General features: G+C 41.7%; 1 protein-coding gene across 2 annotated transcripts in view; it reads left to right on the top strand.

Annotated features, from left to right (window-relative positions):
* Window positions 1-20401, top strand: part of LOC109906649 (alpha-1,6-mannosylglycoprotein 6-beta-N-acetylglucosaminyltransferase A-like) — a 128339-nt gene that overhangs the window by 101826 nt on the left and 6112 nt on the right. For both annotated transcript variants that reach the window (XM_031792321.1, XM_020504468.2), the window contains exons 12-15: window positions 13362-13511; window positions 17877-18023; window positions 18527-18643; window positions 19830-19904. In XM_031792321.1, coding sequence (XP_031648181.1) covers window positions 13362-13511; window positions 17877-18023; window positions 18527-18643; window positions 19830-19904 — 489 coding nt within the window. The remainder of the gene's footprint in view (window positions 1-13361; window positions 13512-17876; window positions 18024-18526; window positions 18644-19829; window positions 19905-20401) is intronic.

Raw genomic sequence — 20401 nt, 5'->3', positions numbered from 1 at the left:
ATACTCATAATAAACATTGATAAAAGATACAACTGTTATGCATGGAATTTTAGATCCACTTCTCCTTAATGCAACCGCTGTGTCAGATTTTTTTTTTTTAACTTTACGGAAAAAGCACACCATGCAATAATCTGAGTACGGCGCTCAGAGACCAAAACAAGCCATACAGATATCCGCCATGTTGTGTTGTCAACAGAAGTCAGAAATAGCATTATAAATATTTGATTTGATGATCTTCACCAGTATGCACTCCCAGGAATCCCAGTTCCACAATAAATGTTTGTTTTGTTCGTTAATGTCCATTTATGTCCAAATACCTCCTTGTTGTTCGCGCGTTCAGTACATAATCCAAACTCATGCAAGTCCAGCGGAAAGTACAGAAGAAAAGTCCAAAAAGTTCCGTTACAGTCTGTAGAAACATGTCAAACGAAGTATAGAATCAATCTTTAGGATGCTTTTAACATAAATCTTCAATAATGTTCCAACCGGAGAATTCCTTTGTCTGTAGAATTGCAATGGAACAGAGCTCAGAACTCGCTCTCACGTGAACGCGCAAATCTGAGCTCGTGGCTCTCTGGCAGACCTCTGACTCATTCCCCTCTCATTTGCCCCAACTTCACAGTCGAAGCATCAAACAAGGTTCTAAAGACTGTTGGGAAGTGCAATATGACCCCATAGACACTGGGTATTCGATAGGCCAAGAGTTGAAAAACTACAAACCTCAGATTTCCCACTTCCGGATTGGATTTTTTCTAGTTTTGTTATACTCACAGACATCATTCAAACAGTTTTAGAAACTTCAGAGTGTTTTTTATCCAAATGTACTAATTATATGCATATTCTAGGCAGTTTAATTTGGGCAAGCTTTTCATCCAAAATTCCCAATGCTGCCCCCTACCCTAGAGAAGTTGAGTTTAAAAACTCGCTTAAAATGTACTTTAACCTCTTGCACTTAGCCACCCCGGATCTGGTATCGTGAATACAGCCTCAAGCTCATTACCATAACGCAACGTTAACTATTCATGAAAATCGCAAATGAAATGAAATAAATATGCTAGCTCTCAAGCTTAGCCTTTTGTTAACAACACTGTCATCTCAGATTTTCAAAATATGCTTCTCAACCATAGGAAAACAAGCATTTGTGTAACAGTATTCATAGCTAGCGTAGCATTTAGCGTTAGCAATTCAGCAGGAAACATTTCCACAAAAACCAGAAAAGCATTCAAATAAAATCATTTACCTTTGAAGAACTTCAGATGTTTTCAATGAGGAGACTCTGTTAGATAGCAAATGTTCCGTTTTTCCAAAAATAATATTTGTTTAGGAGAAATCGTTTGGTGCATCACGTTTGGCTACCAAAAAAAAACGACAATTCAGTCATCTAAACGTCGAACTTTTTTCCAAATTAACTCCATAATATCGACTGAAACATGGCAAACGTTGTTTAGAACCAATCCTCAAGGTGTTTTTCACATATCTCTTCGATGATACATCGTTCGTCGAAGTGTGCTTTCCCTCTGAATCCCAGGAGAAAATGCCCACAACTGAAGATTACGCGCTGATTTACACAAAGGCCACCAGGTGGACCCGTGGTAAATGTAGTCTCTTATGGCCAATCTTCCAATGATATGCCTACAAATACGTCACAATGCTGCAGACACCTTGGAGAAACGGCACGAAGCTTAAGCTCGTTCATGGCACATTCACAGCCATATAAGGAGACAATGAAAAACAGAGCCTCATAAATTCTGCCCATTTCCTGGTTAAAGTATCATCTTGGTTTCGCCTGTAACATGAGTTCTGTGGCACCCACAGATAATATCTTTGCAGTTCTGGAAACCTTAGTGTTTTCTTTCCAAAGCTGCCAATTATATGCATAGTCGAGCATCTTTTCATGACAAAATATTGAGCTTAAAACGGGCACGTTTTTTTTATCCAATAATGACATACTGCCCCTAGAGGTTCAAGAGGTTAACTTCTTGCGTCTAGCAATCCCGTATCCGGGAGCGTAATCATAGCCTCAAGCTCATTACCATAACGCAACGTTAACTATTCATGAAAATCACAAATGAAATGAAAGAAATATATTCACTCAGAAGCTTAGCCTTTTGTTAACAACACTATCATCTCAGATTTTCAAAATATGCTTTTCAACCATAGCTACACAAGCATTTGTGTAGGTATTGATAGCCTAGCATAGCATTAAGCCTAGCATTCAGCAGGCAACATTTTCACAAAAACAAGAAAAGCATTAAAATAAAATAATTTACCTTTTGAAGAACTTTGGATGTTTTCAATGAGGAGACTCTGTTAGATAGCAAATGTTCATTTTTTCCAAAAATATTATTTGTGTAGGAGAAATCGCTCCGTTTTGTTCATCATGTTTGGCTAAGAAAACAATCTGAAAATGCAGTCTCTACAACGCCAAACTTTTACCAAATTCACTCCATAATATCGACAGAAACATGGCAAACGTTGTTTAGAATCAATCCTCAAGGTGTTTTTCACATATCTATTCGATGATAAATCATTCGTGGAAAAATACACGCAGCTGGAGATTACGCAATAATTGCGACGGAGGACACCAAGCGACCACCTGGTAGATGTAGTCTCTTAAGGTCAATCTTCCAATGATATGCCTACAAATACGTCACAATGCTGCAGACACCTTGGGGAAAACGTGGAAAAGGTAAGCTGACTCCTAGCTCCTCCACAGCCATATAAGGAGTCATTGCCATGAGGCGGTTTCAAAAAATACGGCATTTCCTGATTGGAATTCTATCTGGGTTTTTTCTGTAACATCAGTTCTGTGGCACTCACAGACAATATCTTTGCAGTTTTGGAAACGTCAGAGTGTTTTCTTTCCAAAGCTGTCAATTATATGCATAGTCGAGCATCTTTTTGTGACAAAATATCTTGTTTAAAACGGGAACGTTTTTCATCCAAAAATTCAAATAGCTCCCCCTAGTTATAAAAGGTTAATGGACGGAATTAAATTCCTCTAGAGCATTAGTCAAAATAGAGTGGGAAAGGCTTGATTCTTAAAACTAACAGTATTGATTTGTATCGGGTATACTGTCCATATAATCTAATGTAGAGAAAGTTTAAACTGCCTAAAATATGCATATAATTAGTACATTTGGATAAAAAACACTCTGAAGTTTCTAAAACCGTTTGAATGATGTCTGTGAGTATAACAGAACTAATATGGCAGGCAAAAACCTGAGAAAAAATCAAATCCGGAAGTGGGAAATCTGAGGTTTGTAGTTTTTCAACTCTTGGCCTATCGAATACACAGTATTGATTTGTATCGGGTATACTGTCCATATAATCTAATGTAGAGAAAGTTTAAACTGCCTAAAATATGCATATAATTAGTACATTTGGATAAAAAACACTCTGAAGTTTCTAAAACCGTTTGAATGATGTCTATGAGTATAACAGAACTAATATGGCAGGCAAAAACCTGAGAAAAAATCAAATCCGGAAGTGGGAAATCTGAGGTTTGTAGTTTTTCAACTCTTGGCCTATCGAATACACAGTATCTATGTTAGTGTTGGCGGCACTGCGTACCAGATCACTGAAACAAGGGGATGGGACGGGTCCGAAATGATTTGTGGTAGTTAAGTCCATTACCAAAAGAAACTACCCTGTATTGAGATAGTCCGAGACTGTTGAAAATATACAGGGGGAATTGAACTTGTTGAGTATTGGTGTAGAGATACATTAAAATAGTTAACAGATAGAAATCCAATTAACAAGGGTTTAGGATTATTCTAAGAACGTGCGTAGGTAAATAACAACCATATAATCCTATACCGTATTGGATAATTTTCTAAAAAACTAAAAACAACAGCAGAGGATACCATGGGTTGCAAATCCTCAAAGGAGGTCCCGGGATGTACCGGGGATGAGAGATATATGGAGTCAAAAGACAAAATAAATGTATATTATGGCCCAAAATGGAGAAAGAGGTACGGGTTCACTGGATGTTTAGACACAGATCAGTTAGAAGCCATGATCATACAAATGCATAAGAATTGCAGGGATAATGAGGGAAAACAGCCGGTAGAAGGATTAGACACAGCCAGGGTGCGGCTAGCTGAAGCTAGAAAGAGAACGGAGGGAGCAAAGAAAAAGGAAGTAACTAAGAAAGAAGAGGTAACTAGCCAAGAGTATCTAATGGCCACTCTAGGAGAGATAGCCGAGAAGTGTGGAGGTGAGAAAAGACAAAGAACTTTGAAGAGAGAAGACGGAGAGGGACCCAACTGTAGCAAGCCAGGACATTTGGACAAGGAGTGTGAGGAACCATGCATGCGCTGCGATAAGGTGGGCCACAATCACAGAGACTGTAGAAAGTATAAGGACAGAAAGGACAGGGGACAAAGGCAAGAACAGAGAGAAAACATCCCTGTAAACATTGTGACCGAGTAGAACACTACCACCGAAACTGCAAACTTCAGGGGAAGGACAGGCGCGACAATCGAGAGAGAAAGAGAGAGACGGAGACAACGAGAGCGAGAGCAGAGAGATATGGATATGAGACAGCACCAACTTTTTATTAAATATCACTGATTCCTTATGCTGAGAAATGTACTACATTTGCGACAGAAAAAAAAGGTTATTGACAGTGCTATTGTTTGTACAGATGAGCTTGGTACCTTCAGGCGTTTGTAAATTGCTTCCAAGGATGAACCAGATTTGTGGAGGTCTACAATGTTTTTTTCTGAGGGCTTGGCTGATTTATTTGGATTTTCCCATGATGTCAAGCAAAGAGGCACTGAGTTCAAAGGTAGGCCTTGAAATACATCCACAGGTACACCTCCGATAGTCTAATTGACATCATTTGAGTCAATCAGAAGCTTCTAAAGCCATGACATAATTCTCTGGAATTTTCCAAGCTGTTTAAAGGCACAGTCAGCTTCGTGTACGTAAACTTCTGACCCACTGGAATTGTGTTACAGTGAATTATAAGTTAAATAATCTGTCTGTAAACAATTTTTGGAAGAATGACTTGTGTCATGCACGAAGTAGATGTCCTAACCGACTTGCCAAAACCATAGTTTGTTAACAAGACATTTGTGGAGTGGTTGAAAAATGGGTTTTAATGATTCCAACCTAAGTGTATGTAAACTTCCGACTTCAACTGTAGGTGTCATTTGAGACACTACATTATACAACGGGGTGGTTCTAATCGTGGATGCTAATTGGTTAAAACCGCGTTCTAGCCGGTGTCTATTCCACAAGTTAACTCCTGCCAAGGCTATGATGTTGAAATGCCTATTTACTGTTCCATCTCACTGACCAATCCACTGTCTCATCAGCCCAACCAGAGAATTTATAAACTTGATCTCTACTGTAAAAAAAACATCTTGACATCATTTCCCCTTCCTTTTCGACTAGCCTTTGGTTTTCAACAGTGGAAATTTGTTAAAACCTTGCTGTCTGTCTCCGACCTTTGCAACATGGTTGCAACACTCGTGCCAATATATCCTCAACACTGGCTTCTCTGGCATTATCACTTAAATATCTTACTCCTCAAGTGCACAATGGCAGTAGGTAGCACGTGGGATACTGATGCCTTTGGCTGCTGGCACACTCCCTTTACATTGTCCAGGTCAGCCATGGGATGTGAACCAGCAACCCTAAGGTTAATAGCCCTAAACAACACCACCAACCGTGTCCAAGAGCTGCAATGCAAACTGGTTGAATCTACCAGGTCATCTCGAACAGTCACAGACATGTTTGAAGTGGGAGAGGGAAGGTGATAACCGAGCAGCCAAAAAACAGGCCTCTCAAGGAGCCGTTGCCACGGCAACCCGGCTTGAGCCGAGCACACTCACCGAGGCAGAATGAAGGGTGACTGTTGGTTGCGGCTCTGCGCACTCTGAAACAGCAGTTGTTTGAGTCTTGTTGTTGTGAGATTAGGTGGTTGAGGCTGTTTTTACTTTGGAGGTCCTGGGCTGGCGTGATTACACGTGGTCTGCGGATTCTCTAAAACGACGTGCCACACCTGTCAGACAGATGGATTCATTTGGCAAATGAGAAATACTCATTAACAGTTTGAAACAATTTTGTGCACAAAATTTGAGAGAAATATGCTTTGTGCATATGGAACATTTATGTGATCTTTTATTTCAGCACATGAATCATGCGACCAATACTTTACATGTTGCGTTTATATTTTTATTCAGAATAGAAAGTGCGGTGAGAATATAGACAGCGAGAGGGTGGGTGAGAAAAAGAGAGGAAGAGAGAAGGATGGAGAGGTAGGGAAGGAGAGACGGTGGGAGGGTGTGAACATGGAGATGGAGAGAGAAAGTTAGACACAGACAGAGAGAGAGAGGGAGGGAGAGATATAAAAAAGAAACACCGGTCCCCCTGGCCTTAGATCAGGGGAGGATGACACTGGTGTTTGAAATGCTAATGTTGGCTGACAGACAGCGCCCACAGTCCTCCCAGTGCACAAAGATCCATCAATGTAACCCTGACATGTTTTTCCTCACTGAGCCACTCCGACACGCTAGGGCGCATACATTAGCGTGAGCATTCGCACACGTACAAATACTCAGGCTTACAAACAAACCCACACATATTCTTCTAGCTGTACAGAAAAACTCACTGAAATATAGGCTACATCCAGGCTGTATCACCACCGGCCGTGATTGGGAGTCCCATAGAGCGGCGCACAGGCCGTCATTGTAAAACAAGAATTCCTTCTTAACTGACTTGCCTAGTTAAATAAAAAGAACACACGACTGATGAATCAGGAACAGACTTACAAACGTACCAAGATACGGTATCTGGAGATTCCAAGGGCCGTGATTCTCTACAACTGAATGCAGTTCTATTTTATAGAACAAAAAAATGCTGGATAGTGAACAATGCCGGAAAAGCCTTTGTGCAAACAAACTTCCAATCAAATATTTTACATTGTTTTACTATCCAGCATCAACTTATTTTTGTTGTATAGTATTTCATCCCATGATCAAAGAGCAACTCATGGGTGAACTATAAACCAAAGAAGTGCTCCTCTGTTGTTCTATTTGAATTGGATTCAATGAAGCTCATAACCCATTACAAATGGTTTAGCGTAAGGTCATATTGCCCCTGTGAGAGTACATGGGTTGTATTCACACTTGGTAGGTTCTCTCCACTGCCAGAATAATCTGCTCCTTTATCCCAACACATGCTGGTGAGCCCTGCATAACACCAGGGCCTCTTCGGCTGAGCTCAATGGGCTAAAGCAGTCTTGTCAAACAATACAAAACCTCAGAAAGGGAAAGCGGGATACCTAGTCAGTTGTACAATTGAATGCATTCAACTGAAATGTGTCTTCCGCATTTAACCCAACTCCAGAACACATTCACACACACATACTTTTCCAGGTGATTTACAATGTAATAAAAGCCTATCCTCTCTCGTTTTGATCATCTGCCCCAAGCTGATGTACTAGTTTGATTATTTCCCTAATACTACTCCCCATAAAGGCTAAGGAAGGCAGTGAATCAGCTTCCTCACCAAAGTCAGCCTGACATCATGTTGTCTTCATTATCTTGGTCCTCGGGTCAATGTTCCTCAGTTTTCATTTACAGGTGGGAGGCACACAAGTGCTTGCGCGCACACACATACTCGCATTTGCACACTAGCGTAGACACTCCCACACAAACACACACACTGACAGGATTTCTCTGAACAACACAGAAGGTATGAGTTACTTACAATAAACCAGCATGTCCTCATTCCAGAAACACACTGAACTGGAATAATGTTCTTTAAGAACCTTTTATGGAGTGAGATTAGACTCTTAATTTGGTAAATATACAGTACCAGTCAGAAGTTTGGACACACCTACTCATTCAAAGGTTTTTCTTTATTTTCACTGTTTTCTACATTTGTAGAATAATAGTAAAGACATCAAAACTAACACATATAGAATAATGTAGTTACCAAAAAAGTGATAAACACATCTAAATATATTTTAGATTGTTCAAAGTAGCCACCCTTTGCCTGGATGACAGTTTTGCACACTCTTGGCAATTGGAGGGTGTGTCAATGCACCCAGTCACTACAAAGATACAGAGGTGTCCTTCCTAACTCAGTTGCCGGAGAGGAAGGAAACTACTCAGGGATTTCACCATTAGGCCTGGTAACTTTAAAACATTTACAGAGTTTAATGGCTGTGATGGGAGAAAACTGAGGATGGATCAACAACATTGTAGTTACTCCACAATACTACCCTAATTGACATAGTAAAAGAAGGAAGCATGTACGGAATATAAATATTCCAAAACATACATCCTGTTTGCAACAAGGCACTAAAGTAGTACTGTAAAAAAAATGTGGCAAGCAAATCACTTTTTTATCCTGAATATAAAGTGTTATGTTTGGGGCAAATACAATACAACACATTACTGAGTACCACTCTCCATATTTTCCAGCATAGTGGTGGCTGCATCATGTTATGGGTATGCTTGTAATGATTAAAATAAACTGAATGGAGCTAAACACAGGCAAACTCCAGACACTGGGAGATGAATTCACCTTTCAGCAGGACAATTTACAACTATTGGATGTGCAATTACACGTACAAATTTGCTTGTGGATCTGTATTTGTTGTTTACAGAATTTTCAGACTCTTTCTACTGGTTTTATGTTGTACAATCCACAAATGTGGCTATAGTGTCCATATTAGGACACCCTCAGTCTATGCAGGAGATGACTGTCCTTTCCTCCTTTCTTAGATCCCTTTCCTCATTTTCTTTCCTAGATCCCTTTCCTCCTATGATATCTCCCTTTCCTTTCCTCCTTTCCTCCCCTCCTTTGCTTTTCAGTTTTTTCTAGTGAATGATCCTGAGTGGCCGATTTTTACAGTTTTGACTTAAATCTGCTTGAAAATCTATGGCAAGACAACCAACTTGACAGAGCTTGAAGAATTTTGATTAAAAAATAACGGGGAAATATTGCACAATCCACAGTCTTAGACACGTACCCCAAAAGACTAAAGGTGTTTTTAACATGCATTGGCTCAAGGGGGTAAATACTTATTTTATCAAGGTATAGCAATGTTTTATTTTTCTTCATCTATTTTGTATTTTGTATTTTGTGTAGATCATTGACAAAAAATAACCGAATCCATCCAAGACTATAGATCAAGACCAACTAGAAAGCATGCACACACATTTATCACAAACATTTGTCGTAAGAAAATAGTTACGCTAATCAAAAATGAAGATGTATCAAAAACCGTATCCATCTTGAGAAAATAGGCCTAGCTGTATGATATCTTCACGTATACATAGCGTATGCCTTTTTTGTGATGACCATCCTCAACCAACGCTTTACATGTTTCAACTGACTGGAGTTCTCAGAAAAACAGCACAGAAGGTATGAGTGACCCTCCAGACATTAATAAACCAAACCAGTTAAGCGAGTGTAAGCTATAGTGTTGCTATAGCAAACACCTCATTCCAGTCCTCACATACTGACAGCAGACCTGCGGACATGACCCCTCGTCCCTAGAGAAAGTTCCGCTCCGGTTCAAGTACATGTGTATTTGTATTTGAAATACTTATTGTCTGTGTATTTGAGTATTTTTCAAATGTGGCCAAATTATTATTTTTTAAATGATTTCCTATACATAGCCTACTATTTTAAACTATTTTGAAATACTTGTTTCCAAATACGTTACTTCAAATACCCCTATGACCAAACAGACCTGGGTTCAAATTCATGGAGTATTTAAATATTTGTATTTAAAAATGCACAGACAAATATATGCCAATACTTTCAAAGTGTATTTCCAAATTCATTCCAATACGACTTACTTCAAATACAAAAATATCCAAATACTTACTTCGAAATGTCTTTGAAAATAATTGGGCTAGACTACAAACAGCCGAGCCCTAGCCTGTAGCCATACTACTGGCCTAAACAGCCCTCACCCCCTTATAGGCATGGCACTGAGAATGAACAATCAGTCTGCACTGTGGTAACTTTGTTATTCACTGTTGTAATCATATATCATCACCACCATTTCCATACTTTTGCCATTCTAGTGTGTGTACGTACATATGCACGTGTGTGTGTACACAATCCACTCTTCTACCGTAACCTTCCTCTAACCCTCCACCCAAGCCCCAGCTCTCTGGGGTACACATATTAGAGAGTAGACATTTCACCATCTAATTACAGGTAGCCACCTCCACCCTGCCTGGATCTCTGCTCTCTCTAAGTCTGAGAACCAAACGGCAACCTGTTCCCTTTATAGTGCACTACTGTTGACCAAGGCCTATTGGGCTTTGGTCAAAAGTAGTGCACTATATAGGGAATAGGGTGCCATTTGGGACTCAGACTCTAAGGCTCCCATTACAACGGGCTGCCAGGAGGCATCTGATAGGGCATCCCTAGGGGCCGGGCGACTGGCCTGTGTAAGACACACTCAAAGGAGAGCCTGATGTACTGTAGTCACTCCACTGTTCTCCTTCCTGTTCCTAAAGCTAACAAAGGATGCTGTGTGTGCTGGAGACATTCTGTATCAGCCTGCTTTGCACAGAAAGAATTAGCTTGTAGGCAGGTTGATTTGTTTTTGGAATGTTTAGAATATGGATTTTCCTAGAAGTTCCAATTTTTGGGGGAACGTTGTCTAAGTTATTGATTTGTATGGTAGTTAGACTGTTTATAATATTGATTTGTGTTGGACTTAAAGGTCAAAGGATGCTGGAGACATAGCTACTACTCTGTGCTAGAGGTCTTCACGGATCTACCTGACCCGATTACCCTTGATCCGACCTGGGATCCAGAATGTTGTAGTTAAACCTCAGATCCCTGTGTGTCCCCTTTCATCAAACCAAATATGTCAGAATATAATTTTGTATCAAAACCGCATTTTCGCTTCATGAAAACGAGCCACTGCGGGAAAAATAAGCTACTGTTGTGGGAGAGGAGAAGGACGCAGCGGAAAATAGTGATTAGCCTTATAGGGAAAGGGTTGAATGCCTTCAACTAAAATGTGTCTTCCGCATTTAACCCAACCCCTCTGAATCAAGGGTGCGGGGTGCTACCCCGTCTGCGGCACCCGGGGAACAGTGGGTTAACTGCCTTGCTCAGGGGCAGAACGTCAGATTTTTACCTTGTCAGCTCTGGCATTCGAGCAAGCAACCTTTCGGTTACTGGCCCAACACTCTAACCACTAGGGTACCTGCCGCCCCACAGGCTATATAGAGTGAGTTTCTGAAACATGGAGTTGTTTTTTGCTGATGTGAAGCTGAATGAAAGTGAGTACAGGGAGTAAAAACCTAATTTATGCACATTATGGATACAGAGGAAAAAGGGGTTACCCATATTTTTAAGACCTGAGCGATAAACATAAAAAAAATGTGGGCTCCTATTTAGTTGGCTATTTTGTTATTTTCTTTTCTTTAAGTTTGCTAACTAATATTAATTGACTCGAGTGATAAGCTATTTGTCAGCGTACCCTAGCTTCAGCGCTTTCGCTCAAAATAGGTTAGACTATAATGCAGAGTTACCGACACATTCTTTCTGATGGTCAAAATGTTTCTTTATTAAAGACTAAGTTAATCTGCTCATGTTGTGAGCGTGTGTGTGTGTGATAGCCTATGCCTATAGACAGAAAATATTGTAGCCATATGTTGAAAGGCTACCAATTTATTGATTGTGTAAGGCATGGTATAAGAAATATCAGGAGAACTTCTCTCTTCAATTATGCATCTTTAATTAACTCTCTGGACAGTAGGCCGACATGTTCTCTTAAATCGCAATTGTTGGAAAGGAAGTGGGAATGCAGGAGACTCCATCCTTCCGTAGCCTATTTGAATTGTAGGCTTCCTGGTCAAACAGGCTATAAACCTGCCTTTAGTTTAAAATATTAAACTGTACACAAGTAAATTATATTAGAAGGGCCTACAACCAAAAATGCATGTTCACTGCCAGATAAGTCTAAAATAATTGCTGACTTGCAGGGCAAGATCTGGTCCACACGTATTCTAAACTGATTTTTTTGTTAAATGATCAGATCCTGTCGGGTTGGAAATGACTTGCTAATGTGTGGTGCCAGCGCAGTTTGCCACTACCTGAGCACACCTGGGGGCTGCTTGGAAGGATGTACGTGCGTGGGTGAGAGGAAAGCAGCTGTTCCAGTCTCTTGTTCCTTGCTTCAGTTTAAACGGCAGCCCTGCCGCAGCCTACCATTAGGGGTTTCTCCGGGGAGGATGTCAAACTGGTTATCCCCTCCCGCTGTCTGCTGTTGCCTGAATCCTATCCTTCACTATTGCATTTTTCTTTCTATGAGCAGTGCAGTGAAAAATATGCCTGATGAGTACTAGCCAATTTTATGGACTAGTTTAGGAATGTTCTGCATTCAAAGTATTTAGGTGTGACAGCTCAGGAAATTGTTGCAAACATTAGACCTACCTAAAGTGTTATAATCAAGATTTCTCAAATCGTATGAACAAATCTCTTATTTGATTTGATGTATTTTTTTAAAACTGTAAATTGCCACCAACCCAATGAATATCCATGATTACAGTTGATAATGAGACGGAAATGAAGGCATGAGTCATCTTTCATCTCTCAGTGGATACTAGTTTCCGTCGTCATTCTCCCTGAAACTTATTTTTGTGTCCCCTTTTCCCTACTGCATAGTGCGCTACTTTTGACCAGAGCCCTATGCGCCCTAGTCAAAAGGAGTGCACTTTATAGGGAATAGGGACGCAGAGCTCTGCTTATCTCCCTTTTGTTTGCGAAAGAGATCATGTTGATCCAACAGTACTCTCTCCGTTTGTTTTGCTGGAAAGTGTTTTGAGTCAGTTTACTCCAGCGAGGAGCCATCTCTTTATCAGCAATGAGCTCCTTGCCTGACATAATTTCCTTGTTAGTCTCAGCTATAATAGTCTAGTCTTTTCCAATTGTTATAAGCTTGTACGAACCTTTATGATGTCTTATAGTAGGCCTCATAATAGGTTATGGCTGTTATTTAATCCAAATCATTTTAAGGAGACGGTAATAAGACATAAGGGACCATGCAAGTCTTATAATGCGTTATAACCACATCATAATGCATTGCCTGTCAGCATTTAAGTTAAGTGTTACCAGACATTGTTTTCATGTTGTCTGTGTGTCATCCACTTTTAAGAGTACATTGCAGATTAGAGGCAGAGTTCCAGATACAATAACAATATAATACTTTGTTTCCTTTAACCCTGTTTTGAGAATCTCAACATCAACGTAGAGCTCTATAATGAGGCCAGGTTATGTACTGTGTACAAAACACAGTGTGAACTACAAAATGTACAGTAGTAGGGTCTCACTGACTGGTAACCACCACTTACTGTGTGTTTCAGAACAAGAAGACCTACCTTGACATCATCCACACCTACACGGAGGTGCATGCCACCGTGCACGGTACCAGCACTGTGCACTTGCCCAGCTACGTGAGAAACTACGGCATCCTGAGCGGCCGTGACCTGCAGTTCCTCCTCAGGGAGACCAAGGTGAGAGCAACACGCATGCAAACAAACACACCGGGTGAGAGCTTGCACACACACACACACACATATATATTCAATAAACACACATACACCAGAGTTGAAGAATCCTGCCCTAGAGAGAGGAACCACACTTGCCACACTGTAGGACTCGGGGGCATAGGTACCAAATCATTGCTAAGAGTGATGTGATTCCTCATTAAAAAAAGCCTTGGTTCCTGATAAGATGATAAATACTTTATTTATCCCCGATGGAAAGTTGGTTTGTCAATCAACAGCATGTACACAACATCAACAATAAGTGTTCTAAGACGTTCATACAGACACTCTGTTTGTTGGGAGTGCGACACCCCCCGTGACTTCACTATGCATCGCAGTGAGTAGATGGTGTATGATGTCACTGCCATAATGACGTCGCTCAAAGTGTCAAGGCGAGTGTCAGGATCTCTCAGCACTTCATTAGTCATAGTGATCTCACCCAGAGTGCCTCAGCAGGGCCTCCATTCATGTCATGCCCAGGCCTGCCACTGCTCGTGACACAATGCAACTGCTCAAGGTTCACTTCTTCTGAAGCACCTCCAACCACACTGCCTGTTTTCTAGCCACACAAATTGTCCCAGGTCTGTTTGTGCTGTATAGCCCAACGACCCTCTGAAGCTCCAACCACACTGCCTGTTTTCAAGCCACACAACTGGTCTGTTTGTTCTGTATAGCCCACTCATATGCTGGTGCACTCAAATAGATCTGGGGCCAGGCTATACCGGTCCTAAATAGTCTGAAAAGAGGCTGTGATTATGTGCAAGCCTGTCGGGAGAAACTGTGGAAAATCCGGAAATCAAACTATAGCAAGATTCAGGCTTGAAAAGAGAGTGATCAGAGATCTTTGGAAGGAGAGGGAGAGAGCGTGGAGGAGATCTTTGGAAGGAGAGGGAGAGAGCGTGGAGGAGATCTTTGGAAGGAGAGGGAGAGAGCGTGGAGGAGATCTTTGGAGGGAGAGAAAGAGAGGGGAGGAGATCTTCAAGATCTTCTCATTAACCTGGTGTTTGGAAGCCCGGAGGGAGCGCTAATGAATCACCATAAATCCAGATCTGTTTAGCAGCAGCATTGTGTTGTTGGGATAACAAGAAGAAGAAAGAGGCAAGGTGTTTTCCAGCCACGCTTTCCTCCCTGCTCCACTTTATGAATAAAGCATTTACCTTCCTAACAGATTGCCTGTGTTAATTGCTCCCACGAGATTTTTGGCAATGGAATACATAGATACGGTATAAAACAGGGCAGGGGTGGAAGGCACTGTATTGAGTTGGCAATGAACCAGCATTATACTGCCCTAGTATAATATTATATGGCATTGGTACTAAGACAAGCATTTCGCTACACTCACATTAACATATGCTAAACACGTGTATGTGACCAATAACATTTCATTTGATTTGAATGCTTTGGCTGTAGCTAATGGGGATTCTAATTAAATACTCATTCTCCTGAAACGTACACTAACTTGCGTTTACAACCGTATTGAAGACGAGGCCCATGTTGTTCCCGCTTTCATTGGATCTAAGGTCCTAATTATCTCTTTATGACTTGAGAGACAGAATTTTGTACCTAGAATGAGGTACAGTAGGCTACAATTATTTTCTTCCCGCTCTACATGCAATTTGCATCTTCCCTGTGTGGTATGAGGTTTAACCATGGGTTGTTTGCATAGCCAGCCTATCCCTCAGACCAGTCGAACGGGTTCATCTCATTTCCTCTGTCATGCTATGCCAAAGGGCTCTTCTATTGAAATAACAGTCCAAGATGAAGCATTGGTCTGGAGTAGGGTGACGTTGCCCCTACACTCTGATCTTGGGTCAGTTGAGCATTTTCCCCACTAATGGTTATGGTTAAGATTCAGGGAGGGTAAGCTGACCCTAGAACAAAATCAAATCAGAGTTTATTTGTCCAGTGCACAGCACAGTACAGTAACATGCTTGCAAGCATCTATTCTGTTATTAGGGGAAACTTCACTCCAGATCCATGCTATTGCAAAAGGGCCCTTCTGTGGAAATAACAGTCCAATGTGACACATTAGTCTGCAGTATTTAGTGCTGGATCACTGGCTTTTCTCTCCTAGGTCTCGGCCTTCTTTATACTGGCATATGACCACATTCTTCTTCTGAAGTTGTTCAAGTACTGTATTTCATTGAAGGTATTTACTACTTTTCCCTTTCACATCGCTAGCTACCTGTTTCTAAGTGATATCTGAAGCACTTACAACTAGCCTGGTTGCCTCTCAACTTCTCACCACCCCCTATATAGATAGATTCCTTCTCACAATTTCCATTTAGCATATGCTACGCTATGCTTTTGTATGCTGTGCAATTCTATGCTGTGCTATGCTACACTACACTGTCTGAGAGGAGTTTGCTCTATAAATAGCTGTTTGTCAGGCCTGTGGGCTCACTGGGCTGCAGTCTTGCCTGGGAGGAAGCACCACCAGTCAGCCTCTGCTGCCACCTGTTGACAAAACGCTGAAAGCTGCAGTCAATCCTATCTACTGTCTGTCCCACTGCTGTTCAGTGTTTATATTGGGGTTCTCCAACTCCGGTTCTGGGGAGCTACTCTCCTGGGACTGCGGGCTTTTGCTCCAGCTCGTCACTAACACACCTGATTTTTAAATAATCATGATAAGGATTTCACTCTGGACCATGATTAGATTAATTAGATGTTGTTACTGCAGGGCTGGAACAAAACCCTGCACACCCAGTAGCTCTTAAGGAGAGTAGTGCGGTACAGTGGCTGAGGAGAAGGATGATATGGGTATAGGCTGAAGAGAAAGGAATGGTATGGGAGAGTCCATGTACAGCAGTGTTGCCAACAGTGGGCCAAACTGAAGAGACCCTCTGTCTCTCCAGGCAGGGCCGGCACTGACCCGGTGGGATCTGGCCCTCGCCGACTCACAGACCAACCATTGTGGCCGTCGCCGGCCCTCCGCTATAACAACCCCAGCTCCAATGGCTCTCTTTTTACTAATGGGGCCTCAGACAAACACATTATTGTGGCACGCTTCACGGGCTAGTCACCTCTGGTTCCAGCATGTTAGAAGAGCCTCTCAGATATTTGCTTTGGTCATCCAGCTCAATGGGTTTTCTATTATCCTCTGTGTGTGTGTGTGTGTGGAGTCTTTGTTGGGGTGATTGGCATGGCCTCTTCTTTCCAATGACAGGACCTTATTTGTGCGATGAGCGCTTTTTTTCACGAGAAGTGCGAGTAATACAAGTGCTGTAGCTGCTGTACTTGTATCAGTGCCGAGTAGTGCGTGAACGAGGTGGCTTCAATGTTAAGTACATAAAACACACTTATTTACAGAGTCTGGCTATGCCAATATTCCGCTTTTTTAATACAGATCTTTATTGCTACTATATATATATATTTATTTATTTATTTATTTATATTTATATATATATTTATATATTTATATATATATATTTATATATTTATATATATATATTTATATATACAGTGCCTTGCGAGTATTCGCACGCCCAATTTTTCAGTTTTTGATTTGTTAAAAAAGTTTGAAATATCCAATAAATGTCGTTCCACTTCATGATTGTGTCCCACTTGTTGTTGATTCTTCACAAAAAAATACAGTTTTATATCTTTATGTTTGAAGCCTGAAATGTGGCAAAAGGTCGCAAAGTTCAAGGGGGCCGAATATTTTCGCAAGGCACTGTATATATTTATATATATATTTATTTTATTTAGATTTAAATAAATCATATTCACCACTCACTAATTCAGTCATTAACATTTTATCCCTGGCATGCATGTTTTTTCCCCAAGTAAAAACAGGTCAGGGGTTTCAAACCTGTGAGTCTCATATCCAGAGACGAACCCTAACAACACCCACACCCCTTACTTCCTCCTTTGGTCATTGTTTGTCTCTGTGTGCACATTTTCATTCTACCATGTGTGTGAACTCCTCGTTAGCCCCTCCTTGGGCCGACACACATACAGACCACACAAAAGCAAGACAGGAGAAGCCCTCTTTTACGGCCCAGTTTTATAGCAGAACACTTAGGGATGGTTAAAAAACAATAAAAGCTGTCTGCTACTGGTGCAGAGGAAACAAACAGACACGGCTGTGGGAATTCCAGGAAGTAAGAGGTGTCTCCTCTTATTTCTCAGAAGAGGAAAATATTTCTCGCACTCACACCTGCAATAGTTTTTTTCATCCTGGCACTGATTCTGCTGATGGGGTCTTGCAATAACTGTGCTATGTAGTTGTTGTTTCCTACTTAACTTAGTTGAATGCATTGATTGTAAGTTGCTCTGCACAATAGCATCTGCTAAATGTCAATGTAAATGTAATGCTATTTTTCTCCACAGCTGTTTGTCGGCCTGTCCTTCCCCTACGAAGGCCCCGCCCCCCTAGAGGCCATAGCCAATGGCTGTGCCTTCCTCAACCCCAAGTTCACCCCTCCCAAGAGCAGCAAGAACACAGACTTCTTCAAGGGCAAGCCCACCCTGAGAGAGGTGAGAGGCGCCACTCTGCCCAGGGACCCCAGTCAAAGCGTGTGTGTGTGTGTGAGGGAGAGAGACAACCTAGTCCTCTATTCCCTTCTGTGCTGCTACCTCTCCTTTCTTTTATTCATGACAGGTCCTCCGTAATAAGTCAGTCTGGTGTTTGTTGAAGGATAGGGTCTAGTTTGTTGAGCGTGTGTGCGCGATAGTTCTTCTTCTGTGATGTGGCTCTCCTATTGAAGTGAACTACTGTGTCGTGTGTTTGATCATGTTTTTAGCCTGCCAAGGGACTGTCTATTTATTAGCTGACGAGCTTATTCAGCCAATGTGACTTCAGTATTGTCTGAGGTCGATGATTGATAGTGCACAATCATCTCTGGATAAGAGCATCTGCCAAACCTGCTAAATGACTCAAATATAAATGTGAATAAATAATAAAACATAGCACTATATATCTTGTCAAAAATATTTTTATATCAGTTGAAGAAATTCAATAAAACTGTGTTCTCATGCAGTTGACCTCCCAGCACCCATATGCTGAGGTGTATATTGGCCAGCCCCACGTGTGGACGGTGAACATCGACAACCCTGCAGAGGTGGAGAGAGCCATCCGCTCAATCCTCAGTCAGAAGGTACCCTTAAAACAAACACACACACACACAAGCATAATACATGTTTCCCTGCTCGCATTCTCTCCTTTCTATTCACAGTCTGAAATGAAAAATCTCCCAGTCTCATTTCCTAAAGCCTCAGATACACAAACGATTGTACCAGTCAGGGAAGCAGAGAGCATGATCACAAATTCCAAGGGGGCCCGAATAGAAGAATAAGAGTAATTCACAGAGAGATGAATTGAGAATAGCAAAGTGAGAGCTTTTCTTTCTCTCTCCCCTCACTGGTCCCGTGCATATTTAAGTCCAGGGGCAAGCAGACCTCGTGGCTGTGTCCCCAATGGCACCCTATTCCCTATATAGTGCACTCCTCTATGGGCTCTGATCAAAAGTAGTGCGTTATGTAAGGATTAGGGAATGCGGTGCCATTGGGAACACTGACCTCGTGTTATTCTGCAGGGGTGCCCGAACAATGGGTATGTTCATTAGAGAAGTCTCATGGTTTCTGTGTCTCATATGGTGTCCAGACCAACAGCCCTCAGCTTAATTTTCTCTCTGGATGGCACCCTGTTCCCTTTATAGTGCACTACTTTTGACCCAGGGTCCTGGTTCTGGTCAAAAGTAGTGCATCATGTAGGGAATAGGGTGGCATTTACCATGCACCCTCTGTCTCCTCTCTCTACGGCCGAGAGCGTAGAATGTTTTTCCACCAATCACAAAGGTTTATTCACCAATTAGAGAGTTTCACAGCACCTTATCTGAAGTTGTTTCGATGAAACAAGGATGCAGCTCAGTAGTTTGTCTCATTGAGTTTTGCTCTGTTGACTACAGAACGTAATGACTATAGTGTGTGGAGTTCTCGCTGATATCCTCGGCACTACTTGTAGGTAGTTGGTTGTGTGTATATATATATTTCAGGAGTGTGTCCGTCTAGAAGGCCTCGGCCAGGGTTGGAGAGTTCTGACGCGCGTGCGCACACATACTGTACACACACATACTGTACACACACATACTGTACACACACTTGTGCTCTCTCTCGATCTCTCTCTCCCTTTCTTTTCTCACTGACTCACTACAGTACCTGTCCCACTATAGGCACATCTGAAGCAGACACATGCATGTGTACTCTAAGCAAGCTGACCAACATTCTACAGCGTATAAGTGCTTATGTCCAACTCTAGCCTGACTCTGTGTTTTCTATCCTCAGATTGAGCCCTACCTGCCCTATGAGTTCACCTGTGAGGGGATGCTGCAAAGAGTCAACGCTTTCATTGAGAATCAGGTACGACCTCGCTATAACTGTCCTCTCCATTCTCCGGTACAGCAGTCAGAGCCTTTGCACACAATTGTGCCGACCCCAACTGTCATTTTTTTTGCCACGCTTTCCAGTAAGTGCAGATCGGGAACAAGATCAGCATAGTTTTGTTACACACGGCTTCTTTCTATCATGGTTTAGGCAGGGAAAGGCTAGCTAACTATGCCTCTCTGATTTGCTTCGGCAGACTGGCGCCAAGGCCCATATTAACAAAGTAGTAGGGAGTGCTAGGATCAGTTTGATGTTTTACGTCGTCATAAATAAGAGGGGTGACCTGATCCTAGATCAGTATTCCTACTCCGAGACGCTTCTTGATTACAGGCCCAGATATGTTAACAGGCCAGCTTGGCTCCCTTTTAACGGCCTGAGCCTTACTAAAATGGACAATATTGAAAGAAAGTATCTTAGTGTGAAAAGGGTATCAGAGCCTCTGAAGTATTTTACAGTGCATTTTCACTGAAAAA

The sequence above is a fragment of the Oncorhynchus kisutch genome, linkage group LG16, assembly GCF_002021735.2.
Source record: "Oncorhynchus kisutch isolate 150728-3 linkage group LG16, Okis_V2, whole genome shotgun sequence".
NCBI classification, from domain to species: domain Eukaryota; kingdom Metazoa; phylum Chordata; class Actinopteri; order Salmoniformes; family Salmonidae; genus Oncorhynchus; species Oncorhynchus kisutch.
This window is presented reverse-complemented; position numbering and strand designations above follow the sequence as displayed.